Genomic DNA, 22,987 nt, shown 5'->3' with positions numbered 1-22,987 from the left:
TGAGGAAAATGCAGAACGCAGCGAGCTGTAGAAAACTCACATCTGGTCTCTGCTCCATCAATTTTAAAGTAATTACACTAAACCATAATTCCCTTATCTAAAGGTCTTGTGAAGATTATCCATATTCTAATATTAAATTAATATTTTGTTTTTTTCTTTTGTTTCTTTTAGTTGAATCCAGGGTATCAGGATATTTTAAATCAAGCGCTGTAAACATAGGTTTTGTAAAACATTTATAAAATAAAAAGATTTGATTAACCAATTTTGCAGCATTTTGTTTGTCTGTGACCTGTGCTAGTATTAACTGCAAACTTAGCACTCCATTCCCTAGAATATACTTTCAGATGCAACATGCCTTTTTTTCATGTTTTAATTCTAACATTTCATGTTGTGTACATTCAACCTTCCGAAGTCCTCTTAAGCAACTGTGTCAACACCTCTGTATCTGTGTGGGTCATGAGAAATGCAATGCAAACAAAAACAACTGCACTTGTATTAATTACTGTATCATAGTTCAAGAGCCTGTGCACAACATGTGCTCAAATCAGTAAACTTGTAACCAAATTCACATTTTGAGCTTTTCAGACAGGCCGACGAAAAAAAAGGATTGCAAGAAAAAGTTGTGAATTTGTGAATTACGATAGTGGCAAAGTACGCAGGACATCCGAAGCAGAAAGTGTTCTGGAGTGAGACCTGGAGTGAACCTAAAGTTTAGACTCTAGAATGGACTTTAGTCCTGTGATGGTTTGGCTGAATAACGTCATATCTGCTGCAGAAACTACCCTTTCCTCTTTGTGAAAGAGAAAAGGAGAAAACTTCATAAGCGGACATACTTCCTCTTCTTGGCTCTGCGCTCAATTATTGGGAAATCTGCAGAGTTTCGCAATCCACAGAGCCAACCATGAAGCTGCATGCAAAGCAGTCTTTCTTCTTCTTAATATCATTTTTATTCATCTATGTTGTTGCAGATCTTCAGGGTAAGTAGGATAAAACAGTTCTTAGCAAAACGGTCTTTGTGACATCACCTAATTTCTGTGTAATGTGTGTGTTCCTTAAACTTACATGTAGTACATGTTTTTCTTTTCCTTTTTTTGCACAAGTCGCTTTTTGTAAAACCGGTGTTTAAATCTGACAATATTAATCAATCAGTAATCAACGGTATTATGGCAGTAATAGTCATTTTAAAAGCTGATAATTAAACATCAACTTTTGTGTTCTAAGTCCAAGTGACTTCTTACCTGCAAAGGCTATTCACTCTGTTCAAAGGTGAATGATAGCAAAGAACCAAGCATGTGAGACGATTGTAGGTCAAATGTTTTAGAAGGACAGGTTGCAATTAATCAGACTTTGTTTTGTTTAAATTGGACCGTACAATTTTTAATTTTATTTTTATTATTTTTCTTTGGCAAAAAAAGCTGTTTAAAAACAAACAAACAATATTTTTTGCTAACTTTATGCCGATAAGGAGTAAATGGAGTATTGCTGTGATTGTGAATAAACAGAAACAGATTTCTGCAGATTTCAACTCTGCTTCTTTACCAGGGTCACTGTAGACGCAACACACATCAAAGGAAGTCTATGGCAAAACAAAAAACCAGAGCCGTGTGAGCAAGTAGCTTTTTTAAAAAAATAATAAATGATGAAGTATCACACTTGGTCAGATCATTTAAACCACTTAAACAAACAAAAAATAATAGTAATAAAAATGGTCATGTAGTTTAAATGCCAATGTACAGCTGTGTGTCAGGATGTAGGACCTAAACACAGCACTCAAGCACAAGATGTTAACTGAAAACGGCAGCTTTATTGCTGGATATAATTCTATGCTTTTACAGAAAACCAAACTGAAAACAAGGAATCAGAAATAAGAAAATAAAACCAAAAAACTAAGGAACAAGGAAACTAATGGCTTAAAGCAGCAAACAGAGAACTAGGAATTTCCTAGGAGCATTGGTGTAACACACAGCAAAGAGTGTGTACGACGCAAAAACGGACAGAGGAAAAAACAGGGCTAAAATACACAAGGGAGTAATAAGGGAACTGACAACAGGAGGGACACCCAGCTTGAACTAATCAAACATAATGAGACAAAGGGCAAGCAAAATGAAAACACTGAACACCAGACACCAGACTATCAAAGTAACAGGCATGTCTCTGTAGCTTGAGCTCGATTAACATAATCCACCAAATGGTGTGCATCAAAAATGTAAAAATCAGAATTTAAATAATCAATAATGACAGGAATTACATAGTCCACAGCAAAATGTGACTTTTTATTGTTTGTTTTTGACAACAAGCTGTAGACAGCAATCAGATATTGCATGTTTTGAGAAAAGTACTTTTCACGGGAAATTTTATTTAAATATAAAGTTTTATGTGAAGATTTTCAGTCATTTCTAATATCCTGACAGCACCTGCAGTCCACACAAAGCTCGGGAGCCTGAAAGGTGAGTATGTGAGTGTGAAAGGGAAGGAGACTGGCGTCCATGCATACCTGGGTGTCCCATTTGCCAAGCCACCCCTTGGCCCTTCCTTGAGACTGGCTCCACCTCAGCCTGCAGAAAGATGGGAAGGAGTAAGAGATGCCACTAAACAGCCACCAATGTAAGAAATGTGAACTTCAACATACTTGGAGGAATTATTGGCTTTATTTGTAAAATTAGCATTGTCTCTCTTTAAGGTGCATTCAGTCTAAAGAAGCTGTTTTGGATCTGGTTGATAAACTCGGTGGACTGCTGGCAGAAATACCAGACATCTCTGAAGACTGTCTTTACCTCAACATTTACACTCCTGCAAACAGAGCTAAAAATGCCAAGCTCCCAGTAAGAATCTTTTGCTGTAGGTTTTGAGGGATGCCTAAACACAATCTCAGTAAAGACACCCATCTTTAGAACTCAATTGTACATTTTATCATCTAAAATGTAAACTTAAATGTTCTTGTCCGTTTAAAGTTTAAATTCTTAAAGATTAGTTATTGTAGCTTGACTGAGACTCCAAAAGATCCTCTTATCTTTGATGGAAAGCTCTTTTATTATTCTTTCTAGGTCATGGTCTCAATCCATGGTGGGGGCTTTACGCTGGGATCAGCTTCAACATATGATGGCTCTGCCTTGGCTGCTTACCAGGACGTGGTTGTGGTTCTGATCCAGTATCGCTTGGGAATTCTGGGTTTTCTCAGGTAAATAAACTCCATCCATTCATAATCTCTCCAACGGGTTGCCCCCAGCTGCCTTCTTCCAGTGGAACACTGGGAGCCCAGAACTCCTCACCAAGGAGGTGTCCAGGAGGCATCTAGTCAAATGCCTAAACCACCTTAACTGGCTCCTTTTGATCTGGAAGAAGAGTGCTCCTAGTCCATCCTGAATGGCCAAACTCCTCATGCCATCTCTAAGAGAGAGGGCAGCCACCCTTGGGAGAAAGCTCATTGCCACAGCACCAATCTGTCCATAAAAATTATGAACAGAATCTGTGATAAAGGGCAACCCTGGTGGAGTCCAGCACCCCCGAGGAACAATTACGATTTATTGTCAGCAATGCAAACCAAGCTCTTGCAACAGTTCTATAAGGACAGAATGAACCATGACAATGGGCCTCACGCCCCCATACTACTGAAGCATCTCACAGAAGAATACTCTGAAGGACTTAACTGAAGGCCTTCTCCAAGTCAACACAACCAATGTAGGCTGGTTGGGCGAACTGCGATAGACCCTCAAATATCCTCGAGACGATAGAGAGCTGTGTTCCGCACCCAGTAGAAAAACCACATTGTTCCTACAGTTCTAGCAGTTCAACTAGCTGACAAACTCTCTATTCCAGTACCCTGGCATTGAATTTCCTCTGAAGGCCGAGTAGTTTGATCCCTATATACAGTAGCTGGAGCACACTCCAGTCCCCCTTATGGAAGATGGGAAGCACAATTCCAGTCTGCCAATCCAGAGGTACAGCCCCTGATCTCCACGCAGCATTGTAGAGGCGTCTCAACTAAGACAGTCCTACAATATCCATAGCCGTAAGGAACTCAGGACGACCCTCATCCATTCCAGGGGTCCTGCCACCAAGGACATGTTTAACTGCCTCAGTGCCCCACTTGTCCCCAGACTTTACTTCTGCTATGGACGACTTGTCAGTATTCCTTTCACCCCCGACAATATCGTCAGTTGAAGTCAGCAGCACTCCACCTGCAATTTACACAGTGTCGGTAACGCACCCCTTTCCCCTCCTGAGCTGCCTGATAGTGTTCCAGAGGCTAACAAAACCTAATAGGACTTCTTCAGCGCGATGACTCCCTTCAACTCTGGTAAACACTGTCTAGTTCTGGGGTTAGCACCATGACAGGCACCAAGCCCCTACAAATCAAATCAAATCAAATCACTTTTATTGTCACATCACATGTGCAGGTACATTGGTACAGTACATGTGAGTGAAATTCTTGTGTGCGAGCTTCACAAGCAACAGAGTTGTGCAAAATACAATAATGTAAACAAGCAAAATACAAGAATGGCTACATCTGAAACTAATAAATATATGTACAATATATAATAGTATATGCATTTCTGGATGTGTATACTAAATATTTTTCTACGTGTGTGTGTGTGTGTGTGTGTGTGTGTGTGTATACACATATTTTACAAATTAAATAGAGTAAACAATAAATAAAATATATAAAAATATACAGAGTTGAGACATGTGCAAAACAGTGGCATTACTGTACAGTATGGAGTGCATAATGTTAAAGTTCCAGTAGTGAAGCTGAGGTGTCTATGACGTGTTCAGCAGTCTGATGGCCTGGTGGAAAAAGCTGTCCCTCAGTCTGCTGGTACGGGACCGGGGCCTTGTCAGGTGTTCCCAGCGCACCCTCACTATACATTTGGGTGGTTCAGGTCTGTCCACCGTCATCCCCATGTGATCCAACTCACCACGAGATAGTGATCATTTGACAGTTAAGCACCTCCCTTTACCAAAGTGCCGAGAACATTCGCCCGCATATCTGATGATATGATTACAAATTCGATCATTGACCTGCAGCCTAGGCTTTCCTGGTGCAACCTGTAATTACATACACTCTTATATTTGAAGATGGTGTTCATTATGGAGAAACTGTGGTCCAGTAACAGAACACCACTTGGTTTTGTGTTAGGCAGGCTGTTTCTCCCACTCACGTCCCTCCAGGTGTTAGTAGACACACGTGTTGAGGTCTCCCAGTAGTATGACAGAGTCCCCCAGTTGGAGCACTCTCAAGCACCCCACCCAGGGACTCCAATAATGCCAGGTACTCTGAAATGTTGTTCAGCGCATGGGGGCAGATGATAGACAGTACCCATTCCCCAACCCAAATGTGCAGGGAACAAACCATTTCATCCACCGGGAAATCCTCAACGTGCAGGCAGCAAGCCAAGGGGATACCAGGATACCCACCCCAGCCCGAAGCTTCTCACCAAGGGCATGTCCAGACTGGGAAAGACTCCAGCCCCTCTCCAGGAGACTGGTTCTAGAGCCAAAGACACGCCTTCAGGTGAGCCTGACTATATCTAGCCAGTACCTCTCAACCTCCCACACTAGCTGAAACTTCTTCCCCACCAGAAAGGTGACATTCCATGTCTCTATCACCAGCTTCAGTAGTGGGCATCAGTCTCCCAGGGTCTCCATCCTTGGCACACACTGTAACCAACCCCTACGGTGCCTCCCATGTCCCTTGTTCAGGCAGTAGGGCCCCAGTCTTCCCAGGTCTGGTAAATTGTTCCCTCGATGTTGGACCCATGGAAATGTAAATGAACTCAAGTTATCAAAGTAGAACATACTATGGTTTTGTTTTTCTTCTTTTTTATCTGATTTTATAAGATAAAAAATTGAAAGTTGGCTTTATTTATCACGAGGTACAAACATCCATCCATCCATTCGCTTCCGCTTATCCTTTTCAGGGTCGCGGGGGGTGCTGGAGCCTATCCCAGCTGTCATAGGGCGAGAGGCGGGGTACCCCCTGGACAGGTCACCAGTCTATTGCAGGGCTAACACACAGGGACAGACAACCATTCATGCTCACATTCACTTGCACATTCACACCTAGTGGCAATTTGGATTATCCAATTAACCTATCCCCACAAACTGCATGTCTTTGGCCGGTGGGAGGAAGCCGGTATAGAGTGCATGTTGGCCTAAAGCTATGTTTATAGGTATAAACATAGCTTGGTAAATTTTTTACTACCTTACCATATCACTCAGCTTCAGCAAATGTGTGGAAGTGGCATATGCAGCTACTGTCCAACTGGACAAATAGAATGCAAGAGTGGTTTTCAGAATCCTGGCTCTATTAGCCCTGTCAATAACACATGAATAGAAGTGTCTTGTAAAAAGATGTTTCAATAAGGAAAAATACATTATAAAAATAACATTTTGTTCTATCAGCACTGGAGATGAGCACATTTCAGGGAACTTTGGCCTGCTGGACCAGGTTGAAGCTCTCAAGTGGATCCAGCAGCACATTCACAACTTTGGAGGAGACCCAGGATTAGTTACCATATTTGGAGTGTCTGCTGGTGGAGTGAGCGTGTCTCTTCTGGTAATCTACAGCTTAAATGAACTTTAAATAAACCTTTTCACTCTAGAACAAAAATTAATATTTGATGTGTTACTTGAATCATCAGCTCCTGTCACCACTGTCTGATGGGCTGTTTCACCGTGCTATTGCTGAGAGTGGCACAGCTGCAATGAATGTATTTGTGGCAAATAATCCTCTACCAATGGCGCAGGTTAATTATCCATATTCTTCCTTTTTTGGAGGGTTAAACATTTTTGTTGCAGAATAATGAGAATATTAAAATGGATTTTTTTTTTGAAGAATATTTGCCATTTCACCTCAGGCAATTGCAAACGCATCTGGCTGCAGTCTCGAAAGCACAAAGAAGATCAGTGACTGCATGAGAAACCTTGATATTGATACTATAGTGGGTTTTACACAGGTGAGGTAATGGGTGCAAACATGATAGAGAATGATTATTATGTCTTCTACAATATTTGTTTGAAGCCTTTGATTTCTCCCTCAGCTCTGTTCATGCTATCACATCTTTTACTTTTGTATATTTAATTCTCTCAAGGATCCAAATTTGAGAATTAAAGTAAATGTTGATGGACATTTCCTGACTAAACCTGTGGATGAGCTGTTTCGTAAACATGAACTCCATGCTGTTCCATTCATGACTGGTGTCAATAATGATGAAGGTGGATGGATGCTTGCATCAGTAAGTGTCACAGGAACATGTAAATAAAAAGCTCCATGATCTCAATGTAGTTTGTTGTTGTTTTGTAATGTTGAAAAAAAAGTAATTTGGCTTGGTATTTCCTTAGTTTTTTGCTCCCCAAAACTGGACAGAAGGACTAGATCGGGAATTTGTTTTGAACATGGTTTCCTTCTTCTACCCCGACGTAAGGCAGACACCACTTGATGTTACAATATTACTGTCCCCGACCTGCTCGAGCTTCTTTGATTGATGTGCTGCTTATTTCTTTAAGCCTAAAGCAGCATTTATCAGCGATGTGATAGCTGATGAATATTTAATAACTGAATAACAAATGTATGTGTGTTTAGATCTCCTAATGGGCACAACCTTGTCCACTGGCCAAAGTATGGAGCAGAAGAAAAGTACCTGGCGATTGGTTTAAAAAAGCAGGTAACTGCTCAGCACCTGAAGAAGGAGCGCTTTGTCTTCCTGACTCAGACCGTCCCAGAGAAGATCAAACAGCATGAGGAAAATGCAGAACGCAGCGAGCTGTAGAAAACTTACATCTGGTCTCTGCTCCATCAATTTTTTAAAATAATTAGAATAAATCATAATTCATTTAGCGACCATTCTTTACACATGAAATATTAGTTACAGTGAACAACACTTTTTGGTAAAACATTTGGTGTTACCTTGATCATTTCCATTCTAACATATATTTTTTTAGAATCCATGATTGTGTTCTTTAAAAGCGCTATTCTCACCTTTCCACAAAACCCACGTCTCCCGTTTATAACCAGCACTGTAAACATAGGGTATGTCAAATAATCCTCGTTAATGACAAGAGCAGTTTTTGTATAGTTTAAGACATTGATCATCGATAAACGAATGCAACTGTTTTTACTTCACTATAATCAAAGTGTAATTGTGGAAGTGAAAGAAAATAGTAGATAAAAGGTTGCTAGTTGAGAGCAGCTGTCATAACATAAAAAAAACCTTGTTAAAATAAACAGATGTGACATCCTGGTTCTTTTCAGTTTTTATTTTTTTCTCATAAGAGGTGTTTAAGTTAACAGCTGTGATGACCTTTTGTGACACCAGCCAAAAAGAGCCTCCTATTAGTAAAGCTGCATTGTAATTGTAGGCCAACATGCACTCTATAAATTTTGTGCCCCTTGATGAAATCTGGATTATATGCCCTATAGTTTAGGTATATTATTCTACTGCAGTACTCATCTTAACTTCATGCCTTGATAAAACTTTAGGTGTTGTGATTAGCTTACATGTTTTCATGGCTGATGCAAAACTGCTTTTCATCTTTACACCTATCCTACTCATATAGGAGTGGATGTTTCTTTTACACAGCACAGTGATTGTGCTAGTGATTAACATTAAGCACTATGATTGGTGAATGGTGATGCTGGCAGGTCGCCTGTTAGGCATTACCTCTACTAACAGTGTTTGTATTTTATGTATATTTTTGATAAAATTGTCTGGAATGAAATATATTTCAGTAGTCCATTTAAGAAATCTGAGCAGTTGTTTAGCTATGGGGATTTTATGCGTATTTCTAGTGTTACCTGATAACTTAGCATTCCATCTCTTAAAATATGTTAATCTTTTGGGTTGGTATTGGTACTAATTTAAAAATATATACCTCAAACGTGCACTATGAAAAATGTCTGAATATTTTTGTGTTGGCTGTCATGTCTTTTCTGTACATATTTTATATATTTTATAGCACATTTAAACAGCAGAGGTTGACCCAAAGTGTTTTAAAGACCGGCACATTTACATTACAATGTATTTACGTGAAAAACTGAAAGATGTGTTTTGCTGCGAAAAGTAAAAATCACAGTGATTTAATGGTCATTAAACTGGTTTCAAAATTTGGCAAACGGATAATGATTCGCTGCTCTCGTCTACATAACCTCACTTTATTGGTTAAAAGTATTGGTATTGATACAGCTCAATCTGCCTCCACGCGTCTGCTTTTGGATACTGCTTCCCTCAACACGCAGCCGTCTGCGTAACCTACAGGCAACGACACTGACTGACTTGACAGCAGTGGGACAGACAGTTTGCTGTACTTTGATCGCTTTTTGCTGTGCCTTAAAATCAGTGCAATCCAGTTACACCCCGCAGGATACAGTACATGCGCTTACAAGGAGACTGCTTCATATGAGGAAGCCCTACTTCTCTTGGCTTTTCTCTCACTTTTTGCACAATCGTGTGTCGTAATCTGCCCCAACACCACCATGACGTGCCATGCCAGGCAGACTTTTTGCTCTCTAATGCCAGTTTTATTTCTCTGTGTTGCTGCAGACCTGGACGGTGAGTAAGAGGAAACACTTCTTTGAACATTGACATTCGTGCTTTTGCGTTTGTTGATCTATAGAGCACATTTCATTCATAATGATGTAAATCCAAGCCCATCATGTATTCATGATTTGAATCCTGGGTTGTGCGAAATCCTAGAAATACACCTTAGACAAAGTGAATCTGTGAACTAAGGTGTAGGTCTGTTAGGTTATGTTGTGGTGATCGTCGGGTTGGGGGATTTGTGTTCATACTGGAGTTCAAAATTAAAAGCAATGGAAGATGGACAAGAAAAGTTCAAAGCCATCAAGTCCCCAGTTTAGAAAAAAGAGAAAAGAGGAGGAGGAGAAACGAGCAAAAGATGCAGGTAAGCAGGCTAGGACCGCCACTGCATCTATACCACACTGTAAAAAAAATCCGTAAAAATACAGTACTATCTACTGTATAAACGTGAAGGAATTTTCCGTATTAGTCATTTACAGGTATTTTTCTGTATTTCTCAACTACTGCAATGCATTGTGGGAAAAAGAACCCAAAAAGGAGGGAAAAGTAAGCGCAAGAGCAGCCATTAGGCTTCTTTCAGGCTTCATCTGGATTTTGGACTCTGAAGTTGGAGAAACTGCCTTCAAATTTCTGTGGTAAGTATTAAAACTCATGTTTCCTTTTATCAAAATAATAATTTTTAAAAGACTCTGCGTTTTTATTTAGAAAGAATTGTTAATTTATTTGTTAACTGGTTTCGGCTGTCTCCAGACAAGTCAGGAATATTTTGCTGACTCATTTTTAAAAAAATAATTGTTATTTAGGTTTAACATGACTTAAGCTTTATTTTAGTTAATGTTAAAATAATTTTTACTGTGATACCACCAGTTTTGCCCTTCAGTGGCTGAACCAGTTTTCATAAATATTATAGTTAGCTGTCTGTGTCTCTCTGGGTATTACACAGCTGTGACTGCTAACTAGCTAATTAGCGAAAGTCAGCGATGTGGATAACTGGGGAAAGTGAGAACTTATGGTCCTAGAAATTATTCTAGGACTCTCATAAGTACTGTATCAATACCCGTGTTTTACAGTTGGCTCTACTGTACACTTTAAAGGGTTTCGGGCAAAGTTACACTAACCCTAGTTTAACCCTCAGACCTTCCCGGCTGACGCTAGCAAATGCTAATGTAGCATTAGCTTTTGCTGATGATACTTTAGCAGCACTCTGATTTGGGCTGCTAAAGTAAATACTTTTAGCTAGCTGACCAGCATAGATTATTTCGGTGGTTAACAGACTGTAGTGATAATATTATTGAAAGTATAGTTTCACCTCACCACATGTCTATTTTGTAGCACATAGAAATGTTTAGTTAATATTTATAGACAGACACATTTTCCCTGTAACTGTGTTTTTACTCCAGCATTTGTTGAAAATGTAATTTATGAAATGTTGAGCAGCATTTCTAGTATGTGGAATATTTTTGTCACCCCACTGTGCAAATATGATTAAATACTAATAATTATTACTAAAAAAAATTCAATAATAAATCAATAATAACTATTTCTTGATTGAACTATAATGTTGAACTATAATGTAAGCGCATCCTTACAGATTATTTGAGAAATGGTTCAACAGCTATCACTACTTGACTCTAAGTCCTGCAGTGGAAAAATATCCCTTATTTCACCTTTGATCACACACTTTGGTTTTCCAGTGCAGAGCAATGAAAGACTTCACCAAGTGAAAAAAAAGATGAAGATACAAGCTGGTAATAATCCAGAGCAGCTGGTCTCAGGAAATGAAGAAAAACCCTGACCACCTTCTCTACAAACACAAGGTGAGTTTAATGTTGTGGTTGATTTCGTTTTTCAAGGTATGTATGTTACTTTAATTATAAACTGCTTTTGTTGCAACAGAATGGTGTTATGTGTATGCAACTCTACGTGAATTATAATCCTTTGTAGGGCTGTGTGATATGACCAAAATCTCACATCCCAATATAAGACATTTCTCTCCTGATAACGATATATATCACAAAATAGTGCATTTTCTGTAAATTCTGTGATTCTCGGGCAACTCGACTTATGTGAAGTGTTTTCAGTTGGGCGTCGTGTACCTGGAGTCGAGTGTTTTGACCGATGCATGAAACTATACATTTTTAGACATGAGTTTAAACGGCTGCCATTTTCTTTCTGAGTATTTATTTCACGGCGTGCTGCGAGGAAAAGCCTGTTCTAACGTTTGAGTCTAAGGATTATTTTGAGCACCTGACGGCTCTTTTTTGCTTTTCATTCGTAAACTCTCTCCATACTCTTTCATGTGATTCTTGTGTAGGTGGTTAAAGAGGTTTGTCGTGTTTGAGTGGTGGTGGGGACCAGTTTGTGGCATAATTTGCATAGTATAGCTTTCTGGGGCGTGTCAGACTTTTCATAACCAAACCATGTCCATGCTACAGAGGTAGCCCCTCGTTTAACAATAAGGTCCTCGATTTCTTTTGTCTGGTCCTTCTGATGGAGCTAGCTGGTTCTGCCTCATCCTCGCTGGTCATGCTGGTATTCTCTGTGCCTTCATCTGCGTGGTGACTGTAAGCGCCATTTATAGTCACTTCATGTTTTTATTTGAGGTCATTTGTTTGATGCATATTCTGAAATTTGATGTTTGGGAATAATGTACATCATTTGAGCTTTATTGTGAAAGGTTTATGTGGAAAATAAACAAGCGGACGGCGGAGCCACGCAATGGTTTTACCGTCATTGTTGGTAACGAAAGTACACGTAAAAACAGTCACTTGTCCGTCCATAGTGTGGTTATTTTAAGTATAAGAGAAAGAGAGAACTTTAAGAAATTAATATAGCCACTACAGTGACCATCAAAATCATGAAAAATATATTGCCATAAACAGTTTATTTTGCAACACCACATAACAAACAATAGTGTATAATATGAAACATACACATTTTTATATTGTCATCTGATATAAATCGTCATATCGCACAGCCCTAATCCTTTTTTGTTTATGTTGTTTATGTTCTAGGTAAAAAATAAAATAAAAATACAAACTTTTTAAAAATGACTTGTTGTTTCTCTTTTTTTTCTCAGAATAAATTGCGACTAGTCTCAATGGCTGACTTGGAGGAGCAACACAGCGACACGTTAATCCCGACTGCTGCAGTTCCTGTATGAACTGAGCAACTCTGAAAATCCAAGGAAAAGCTGAGTGTATTTTACTTAAAGCTCAGATGGACCTTGATGGACTAACATGCAGGCTGGATTCAGGACTTTGTCACACTGGTATATGAAGAGTGGTAACAAGACTTTGTAGTAATTTGCCTTACTATTGTCTTATTTGTTGTGATTTAGGGTCTGTGCGCACAAGCAGAGGTTTTTGTTTGTAACCGTAACCTTGTTTTCAGAGCCTCCTCTAACATTTAATGGTCATGAAATATGTCAGACTTTTTCCTCTACTTAAACAGCTAAGAGCATTTGAACACCATGGAGAAAAAGGTGTGCATTAAGGATTTTGAACTATGATGTTTAAGTGTTGTCACTGCTGAGGATGACACAGATCCTTATTCACTACGCTGCTGTTTACAGTTTAACTTTTCATCAGAACAAGCACTTCTAATTGTACTTTGCTCCTCACTGACAAAACAAGTCCAGTAAATACACTTTTATCTTTAAGTTTGGGACAGTGATCTGTCTTAATTTATTTTGTGTTTTAGTTATCATATGGTGAAAAGTCCTGTGGTTATCCATCCATCCTGTTCGAATAAACCCAAAGTTCAGGAACATCTTCTTTAGATCTGTTCAGTTTTATTCATGTGGCACCACTTAAACAGTCAACAAATTTTGACTCAAGTATGTTATATTTTAAGGTAAAGAGTTGTTCTCAGACAAATGTTCACACAAATGTGAATGACATTCACTTCATTAATGAAGTGAATGTAATTCAGTAATCAAAGGTGTTTGGCTATAACTGACTACATGTGTATACTGTATCATAAGTGGACAGACATGGATGTAAGCCACACCTTAACCATTTGGCTGAGGCAAAACTACCACAAGGCAGTGATTCTAACTAAAAGGTACTATGGATATTATTAAATGTGAACATATAGTTAAATATGACAGTTTTTGTTTGTCAGGTGTCCTGTTTGAAGAAAACACTTGGTAGCCACTTGAATGAATGTAAATAAACACATTTACATGAGGGCAACCTGATTTTAAGGAAATAAAAATGCTCAAATTTGAAAGCTTGTGAGTTATTTTGTTCATGTATCAGCTGTTTAGTAGTTTTATGACAAGATGGATGCTGTCATTATATTTTAGTATAGTTTTAGAGTTGAGGAGAATAAAAGAATATTTAACATTAATTGTACCAATGTTGTTGTGTACGAAGCACAAATTAATTTAAGTTTTAATTTATGAATTTTTGAGTACATGGTGTACTAGGTTGTAATTGCATAGAAATGTACGTTTAAGGATATAAAGAACTATATTTAATGAGTTACAGTGAAAAGAAGTGCTTGGAAATAGTAATATAAACAGAAATTTCAAATTTTCTATTTACGGAAAATATCAGTTAATGATACAGAAAATATACTGTGAATAAACGGAATCTTCCGTTTTATAGCTGAAGGAAATGTCCGTAAATAGTACAGAGAGTATACTGTAAATCTACAGAATTTTCCGTTTTATCGTTTACAGAAAAGTCCGTCAAACTTCCGTAAAAAAACAGAAAATGTACTGGCAGAAAATTACCAGGACATTTTCCGTTTTTCTACGGAATATTTTTTTACAGTGCAGGGGTGGGCATGGTGTCCCTGCAGGTTTTAGATGCGTCCTCGAACCAACACAGCTGATTTAAATGGCTAAATTAGCTCCTCAACGTGTCCCGAAGTTCTCCAGAGGCCTGGTAACGATCATGTGATTCAGGTGTGTTGACCCAAGGTGAGATCTAAAACCTGCAGGGACTCCGGCCCTCGTGGACTGAGATTGCCCACCCCTGTCGACCTTTTTTTTGCTCATAAATACCTTTATGAAAAGTGATCACCCTCGCAAAAAAAAAAAACATAGATTTATCCAGGTAGTAAAAACAATTTCCGCGTTTAACTCATCCTAAATGGAAGAAGTGAGATTGTTTTTCTGTCGATTAAAATTGGTGGAATCACGTGACACCCTGCACGCTATATTAAGTCTTAAGTTACGCGGAGGAATCTGCATGAGGAGGGACTGCCTCTCCTGGCACTTAGTTTTTGCAAAGTCGCCGATTGTTGTAATGTGTATCAAGACCACAATGAAGTCCAATGCAAAGCTGAATTTCTGGTTTTCAATGTCCGTTTTATTTCTCTGTGTTGCTACACAGCTGAGAGGTAAGTTAAAGTGAAACGCTTCTATGAACAATGACATCTGTGCCCTTGTGTTTATCTCTGGACCGTGCACCTCCAGCTGTATGTCCATAACTGGATCAAGGACACACATGGTTTATATTAACTGGCTCTAGTATTTCATTACTGATCTTCACATAGCTGGGTGACTGTAATTTGATGGAAGCTACAAATAAATAAGTAGTTCTTTTTTCCCCCTGCTTTTTACAACTATAAGTATTTTTGAAATCTGAAATATTAGATTTCATAAATCATGAAGCTTTATGTTATGATTCTCACTGATTTCTAATATCCTGACAGCGCCTGTAGTCCACACAAAGCTCGGGAGCCTGAAAGGTGAGTATGTGAGTGTGAAAGGGAAGGAGACTGGCGTCCATGCCTACCTGGGTGTCCCATTTGCTAAACCACCCCTCGGCCCTTCCTTGAGACTGGCTCCACCTCAGCCTGCAGAAAGATGGGAAGGAGTAAGATATGCCACTAAACAGCCACCAATGTAAGAAACATGTGCTTCAGTTGTTGTAAAACACAGTTTGAAAAACATCCAGCATTTATTAAATGTTTTTATTTTTCAGGTGCATACAACCTGAGCGATTTGCTTTGGCACTGCTTGATAAACTCGGTTTCTTGTTGGCTGATATCCCAGACATCTCTGAAGATTGCCTTTACCTCAACATTTACACTCCTGCTAAAAGAGCTGATGATGCCCAGCTCCCAGTAAGAACCTTTTGCTGTAGGTTTTGAGCCTTGCTGGTCATTGCTGAAGAAATTTTCAGTGACAGTTGGTTTCCTTTTAAGGATTTTCATATGACAAAAAAACACCCCCTTTTAGAGCCAGTTGCAATGGGTTTGCCTTTAAACCCAAATATTTTATGTTTATCTTAAACATTAATTTAATACTTATTAATTGAGACTCATGCAGTGTGCTTAGCAGGCACAAAAATTGCTTTGAAGGAAAAATAAGAATGAAGAATCAAAAATATCTTTGATTTTTTTTTTTTTTTTTTTTCCAGGTCATGGTCTGGATCCATGGTGGAGGCCTCACAGTAGGATCAGCTTCAACATATGATGGATCTGCCCTGGCTGCTTACCAGGACGTGGTTGTGGTTCTGATCCAGTATCGCTTAGGACTTCTGGGTTTTCTCAGGTAAATAAACTTAAGTTACCAAATTAGAACATACTGTTGTCCTGTTCTTTTCCATTTTCAAAGACTGCTCACCTTCACCAACTCTAAATTTAGCTTAGTATGCCATTCAACTCTTTGTTTTATCAGCACCGGAGATGAGCACATTTCGGGGAACTTTGGCCTGCTCGATCAGATTGAAGCTCTCAGGTGGATCCAGCAGCACATTCACAGCTTTGGAGGAGACCCAGGATTAGTTACTATATTTGGAGAGTCTGCTGGTGGAGTGAGCGTGTCTCTTCTGGTAAGAATCTACAGTTAGAGGAACTTTATATAAACTTTTGCTGTGGAAACCAACCTTTAATATGTGATGTGTTACTTGAATCACCAGCTCCTGTCACCACTGTCTGATGGGCTGTTTCATCATGCAATTGCTGAGAGCGGCACAGCTGCAATGGATTTACTTGTGGAAAATTATCCTCTACTAAAGGCACAGGTTTATTATGTTATTCTGGGGGATGTTAATCATTTTTCATTGTAAAACAGTAAGAATAATGCAACAGGTTTGCTTTTCTAAATTGATATCTTTTCACCAGGAGGTTTCAAATGCATCTGGCTGCAGCCTTAAAAGCACAAAGACGTTTGCTGATTGCATAAGAAGCCTTGATATTGATACCATAGTGGATTTTACCAAGGTAAATTACTGGGTGGAAACCTGATGTGGATTTCTGATTGGCTGAACAGTCTCATGATGTCTCTTAAATAACTCAAGGGAACTATTTTTACTTATTTACTTATCTTTTACTGTTTTACGCTATTGGAATTTTTACTTTTGTGCATTTTATTCACAAGGACCGACGGTTAAGATGTCCTGTAAATGTTGATGGGCATTTCCTGACAAAACCTGTGGATGAGCTGTTTCGTAAACATGAACTCCTCACTGTACCATTCATGATGGGTGTGAATAATGATGAAGCGGGATGGATGCTAAAAAATGTAAGTGCCCATCAAAATTTGATATCTTATTTTTGTTTAAACCGGCAATGTTAAGTGCAGCAAGGTTTTTATTCTTTCTTTTAGTTATTCATTAGTGTTCCACAAAATTGGGCAGAAGGAATGGATCGGGCACAAGTCATCAATGCAATGGCCTTCTTCTATCCCAATGTAAAGCACACACTGCCTGATATCACAAAATGAACCCAACCTGCTCAAGCATCTTTCACTGATGTGTTCTTTATTTCCTTAAGCCTAAAGATGCATTCATCAAAAATTTGATAATTGATGAATATATTGGAAACGGTGCCAACCGTGTGAAAAACCGAGATGGGTTCTCTGAGGTTACTGCAGATATTATATTCAATATTCCAGTCATTAAAACTGCTAATGCGCACAGAGGTAACTTTTATAGATTAATGCACATTTATCTAGAAACAATTATTTCATATTTACCGCTCTTACTAAGTGTGACACTTGTTTGTCTAATTCTAGAAGCGGGTGCTCCTGTATACCTGTATGAGTACCAGCATTCCTTGAAAATGGTGCAGAAAAGAAGACCGAGCTTTGTTGGGAGTGATCATACAGATGAAATTTTTACAGTGATGGGATTTTGCTTCACAACTACCCACGTTAAACTGCCTCGTGAGTGAAACCTAAAAAGTTTAATCTGAGCATGAGATATTTGGTTTGTTAGTTTTTGGGGTTTTCTGGGGTTGGAGTGCAGGATTTTTTACAAGATTATCACTTTAGATCCATGCTTTGTGGAGGAGGAACAGTTGAGCAGAACCATGATGAGCTACTGGGGCAACTTTGCTCGCACAGGGTAAGCTTACATATTTTAGTATACTGGGAGATAATACCACATTGTTATATCATGTATATCTGTCTGCGTGTAGGTCTCCTAATGGGCACGACCTTGTCCACTGGCCAAAGTATGAAGCAGATGAAAAGTACCTGGCGATTGGTTTAACAACGCAGGTAACTGCTCAGCACCTGAAGAAGGAGCGCTTTGTCTTCCTGACTCAGACCGTGCCAGAGAAGATCAAACAGCATGAGGAAAATGCAAAACGCAGCGAGCTGTAGAAAACTCGCATCTCTTCTGTTACGTCAGTTTTTGATATCATTACCAAATAATAAAATGCATAAATTAATCACTTATGACTTAATTGCCTGCCTTTCCATTCTACATTCACACAACTCATACTAGCCAGTAAACTATGGTTAATAGATGTGCGATTCAGTTCTGCTGCTTGTAATCGGGGTTTAAAGTGTTTTAATTAATTTCATTTTCATAGCACCAAATCAGAACAACAGTTTTCTCAAGGTGCTTTATAATGCAAAGTAAATGCCTCAGAGTAATCAGATAGCCAGATGATCACCTTATGAGCAAGCACTTTGGTGACAGTGGAAAGGAAAATCCCTTGTAACAGGAAGAAACTTCTGGCAGAACAATGGCTCAGGCAGGAGTGACTATTTGCTGGATCGGCTGGGGGTGAGAGTAGATGACAATACACATGCAAAACGGTGTGAAATAAACAGATGTGACAACCTGGTTCTTTTCTTTTTCTTTTTTTTTTTTTTTTTTTTTTTTTTTTTCCTCTTTTGTTTATTCATTACTGAGAAGAGCGCTTAAGCTGAAAAGCTCCCTGAAGTCTGATGTGAGCAGTTCAATAGGTCAAACTTAGTTTTCCACAAATTCAGGCATATGGCATTTAAAATAGTACAAAGCAACACTTTTAAAAGGCAAATTATTCAAACAGCTGGGTTACAGAGAAAATAACTTATCAAACAAATTCACTAAAGTTGAGATGGAATTTAATGGAGGGACAAAAAGGAAACACAACAATGCTTTAGCAGATATCTATTTTTTTGCAAATATTAGTAAAGCTGCAGTCTGATATAAAAGTGCTGGCCAGTGGTTTTCAAATGATTCAATATATTGCCCAGAAAAGTGCACTTGGAGTAGGAAAGCTACTGGGCATCACCATCAGGCCATAATGAGACATACAGACACTTACTTGGTACTGCGCTGTTAGATCGTATAATGTTCAGCTACTAGGTCTAGAATTTAAAATAACTGGGAAACCTGTAGGGAATAACTTTGCAGGTATAAAGCCAGGCAAACACTGTGTCAGCCATTAAACGAACAAACTCAATACATTTCAAAGGTAAGTGAAGCTTCAGTTTCATACCATAGTTACAGAAGCACAAACTGTCTAACGCTGATACTTTGAATAAATCCAGATTATGTATCTGTTATCGTTGTCACATTACAATTCCTTTTTCCATCTTACATAATAATTCAGGTGTGGTGATAGTAAGCATGTCTGATGTTGCTGAAGGACATAAACGTCTGACCAACGCTGGTTGATGTAAGTACCGTGTTTGATAAGACGGCGGGTGAACAGTTAGAAAATTGCCCGCTTGTAAAACATATTCAGCAATTCTATTTGACACCATACAATGAATGAAACTTAAAACACGTTTGTTGTACTTAATACTCGTCTGTCCTTGTATCACTAATGTCGGGCAAAGAGAAACACCTGAGATGCTGTCTTTTCTAAAGTCTGGATGTCTCTAAAGGAAAAAACTGAGGGGGAAAAAGGCATGCTGCTTTATTGAAAACAAAACTGGTTCAGATAGTGGTTATGAGTGTAAATAAATGCAGCATGCAGTTTAATATGTTGGGCACTGAACTCAGTATAATACTATATTATATAGTAGAATACATTGGACACCTTTGTCTTCTTCAAGCACTGCCAAGTACAGACATGGATTTAGAATCAGAGGCACATACAGTTTGATCTATAATAAATGGTGTCATTCCTTTGTTCTTTTTTTTTTGTTTTTTTTGTCCTACAGTGAATAAATCAATTTGTGACCTGTTATCATGCTGCACTGGAGGATTAAAGTCATACATTAGGTGAAGACAAACAGTGACACGGGCAGCCTTTCAAAGAGTTTGGATTGGAACAAGCTAAAGTTAGATGGTAACACCTAATGCCTTTCAAACTCTTAAGTTAATCATGATAGTATCGTTGCCAGCAGAAGACAGAGGTGTAATTGTGTAGAATGGTTGTTATGATGGCTATTACTGTGGGAGGAGACTTAAAGCTTGGTGCATCAGGATGTCCAGGACTGCATGTTGCGCAGCATGGCCTCAAATCGCTCCAAGTCGGGGGCATGAGCGTGAGGTAAGTTGTCCGTCAGGCGACTGTACAGACTGAAAGACTTCAACTCCAGCCAGATGAAACCAAACCGGTCCTTATCAAACAGCACAAAGAGCCCCGGGGTGCGCTCCGGACTTGTAAAGCCATGCCCAGCAATCAGGCCTGTCCCATAGAAGCTGAAAGAGAGATACGTGTCCTCATCGATTAATACATTTTGTTACATATATTGACTGGTTCATAAACGTACACTATGCACAGGATATTAAAAGCAATAGTGAAGACGTCTTGATGCATTCTCAATCATCCAGGAAAGTAAATCTCCAAAAAGTTGATTCTGTTCATCTGGACGTAGCGTTTTGTGGACGTAGCGTTCAGTCTCGACTGAAGAAGTCACTTGGATGAGTGACGAAACGTTTCTCCCACAAAATGCTATGTCCAGATGAACAGAATGAACTTTTTGGAGACAATAGTGAAGACCAGTATTTTCCTTCATTGATGAATTAATTGTGACCATTACCTTAATATCATTGCCCTTTATGGTAAATGCCTTTCAAAATATTTTGAATTCTGTAACAAAAGCCTGTTAGCCAAATCCTCACCATTTTCTGCAGGTGCGAGGGTACTCCTCGTTGCGAGCCATGACCCCCATAGGCAAGACAAAAGGCTGTGTTTCAGGATTGGATCTGCTACTGTGACTAGAGTCACAGCTGTCTGAACAAGCACCGTGATCTGACTCCATCTCCTCTGCTGCGCTGGAACCACCACAGGCCCCTTCAGCTGCACATCTACCTGTGGCAGAAGTGCCATTTTCCTTTTGTTCCTGCTCCCTCTGTACTTCCTCATGCACTCCCATTACTAGCCGTGACAGCTCCTCAATGTTACACTGTTGCTCCAAGTCTGGGAGGACCACAGGCCGACACAGGTTAACATCCAGTGTGAGCTGCCCTGCAGGAACATTGGGATCTCCCTGCAGGAAACCATAAAATCAGAGTATGCACCATGAGTAGATTTACATGCAATTTAAATCCACAGTCTTGAAAAAGAAAAACCCATTTTCAGTTCTAAGGTTTTATGTATCACAACATAATTGGGAAACAATAGAATAGAATAGAATTCAACTTTATTGTCATTGCACATGTCAGAGGTACAAGGCAATGAAATGCAGTTTGCATCCATCCAGAAGTGCTTTAGCCATAATATAGATATATAAACAAAAAAAAACACCAAGTCTTAACCAGGTCTGAATGTTATTTAAAGACTATCTCAGATTAACAATACCACATGATACCATTACACAGCATCTTATTTATTTAACAAAAATACAGAAGTGGCGTGTGAAAAAATAAGTGTACACTAGATTCAACAGAAACCAATGTTAGCAGCATTAACTTCAAGTAACTGTTTCTGTATGACTTATGTATGACAACTCATACCCTGGATATGCTGAATGTGTTTGCTGAAACTGGTGCTGTGCATTATGGCCAAACAGGGTATTGGGCCTCATTTACTACAGTGTGCATGCACAAATCTGTGCATAAATTGTGCACACGAATGTTTCAGGCACAAATCTGTGATTTTAGAAAATTTTTGTGCCTGAATTTGTTGGTACTTTAGGAATAAATTTAGAAGTCCCTCTGACCATGCACTGCACCTAAGGAATTTAAACAAAGGTCTTTAAAATGCACACTACTACTAGTGATACTAATAATAACAATAACACTTATAGTTATTATTAATATTGGCTTTTGGTTGGACACAAAGTGCTCAGAATTACAAAAAAGGGATGTAAAGAAAACAAAATACTATCACTAAGGAAAAGCACAGCCACTGTTCGGAGGGTGAGAACTTTTGAGAGTGAAAGTATTTTTTGCGTATGGCAAAAACATTTCCACACAAATATAAGTAAGTGAGGCCCACTGTTGCAGAAGTCTTGTGGTTTGTTCAAATTATACTTTGGAGACCTAAGCTGTGCTGACATGTTCTTTTTAGAGAGAAGAGGCATTCTCCTGTCACCCCTTGCAAATATGCCATCAGAATCAGAATTAGAATCAGAGCCATACTTGTTAAGTCATTTTCTAGTTGTGCTGTAATGAATTTTAACATTTAACATGCTAACTAAAGCATGCAGAGTCTGAGATGTAGCTCTTGGGTTTCTTGCAATTTTTACTTGCAAGTACTGCAGGGTCTGATCTTAGGGTAAATTTGCTAGGATGTCGACTCCTGCAAAGATTTGTTGTCTTCAACTTCTGAATGATCTCTCTTATTGTAGAATGATGGACTTGAAATTGTTTGGAAATGGCTTATTTTACTTTGCAGATTGCTGCTCACACTCACCGGTGATCAGTTAATCAAGTGCTTTTAATTAGCAGCACGTGGTTACTACTTACCGTCTTAGTTGCTACAAAAGCATTAAGTGTGCACTTAATTTTTCACACACTTCCAGAATTTTGGCTTAGTTTTAATTAAAGAGATAAAAGACACAATGTAACATGTTATATCTTGTTGCTCCTCTAAGAATGCATGAACAGATTGAGGGATTTTAAGCTGCAGGGCCCACATTTAAGAATCACTTTCATTTAAAATGAGTACAACCACTAATAATGATTATTACTTACAGTGAGTTTGGTTGCTCTTGCAGACATTCCATGGAAACTAAGCATGACAATCTCCAAGCCATGACTACCATAGGTGCCTTTGAAAAGGCCTGGCTGCAGCAGATCAGAGGGCTTTGCAGGTGGCAGGTAGATCCTTCGGTATGTCAAGCAGTTACTGTCATAGGAAAATAGATGAAAGCATAC

The 22,987-nt window shown here is 38.9% G+C and overlaps 2 protein-coding genes across 2 annotated transcripts in view; one reads left to right on the top strand and one right to left on the bottom strand.

The window, feature by feature from the left end:
- The first annotated feature begins 506 nt into the window (after window positions 1-506).
- Window positions 507-18,597, top strand: ces2b (carboxylesterase 2b). Its single transcript, XM_080863416.1, has 23 exons — window positions 507-977; window positions 2,412-2,604; window positions 2,681-2,822; window positions 3,045-3,178; window positions 6,403-6,556; window positions 6,642-6,746; window positions 6,858-6,956; window positions 7,092-7,235; window positions 7,342-7,424; window positions 7,583-7,765; window positions 9,280-9,548; window positions 15,204-15,396; window positions 15,476-15,617; window positions 15,914-16,047; window positions 16,174-16,327; window positions 16,415-16,519; window positions 16,620-16,718; window positions 16,876-17,019; window positions 17,104-17,187; window positions 17,271-17,418; window positions 17,512-17,661; window positions 17,770-17,842; window positions 17,916-18,597. The coding sequence occupies exons 1-23, from the start codon at window positions 902-904 to the stop codon at window positions 18,100-18,102; spliced, it is 3,195 nt and encodes a 1,064-aa protein (XP_080719542.1). The 5' UTR covers window positions 507-901; the 3' UTR covers window positions 18,103-18,597.
- Window positions 18,598-18,599: 2 nt separating this feature from the next.
- Window positions 18,600-22,987, bottom strand: part of fbxo31 (F-box protein 31) — an 8,667-nt gene continuing 4,279 nt past the window's right edge. The window contains exons 7-9 of the mRNA XM_080876057.1: window positions 22,805-22,958; window positions 20,789-21,156; window positions 18,600-20,365 (exon numbers count right to left, since the gene is read on the bottom strand). Of these exons, the coding sequence (XP_080732183.1) occupies window positions 20,143-20,365; window positions 20,789-21,156; window positions 22,805-22,958 (745 nt within the window). The 3' untranslated portion in view covers window positions 18,600-20,142. The remainder of the gene's footprint in view (window positions 20,366-20,788; window positions 21,157-22,804; window positions 22,959-22,987) is intronic.

This window comes from Rhamphochromis sp. 'chilingali', assembly GCF_963969265.1.
Source record: "Rhamphochromis sp. 'chilingali' genome assembly, chromosome: 2".
Lineage (NCBI taxonomy): Eukaryota > Metazoa > Chordata > Actinopteri > Cichliformes > Cichlidae > Rhamphochromis > Rhamphochromis sp. 'chilingali'.
Note: the sequence above shows the minus strand (reverse complement) of the source record. Positions and strands in the feature narration are given on the sequence as shown.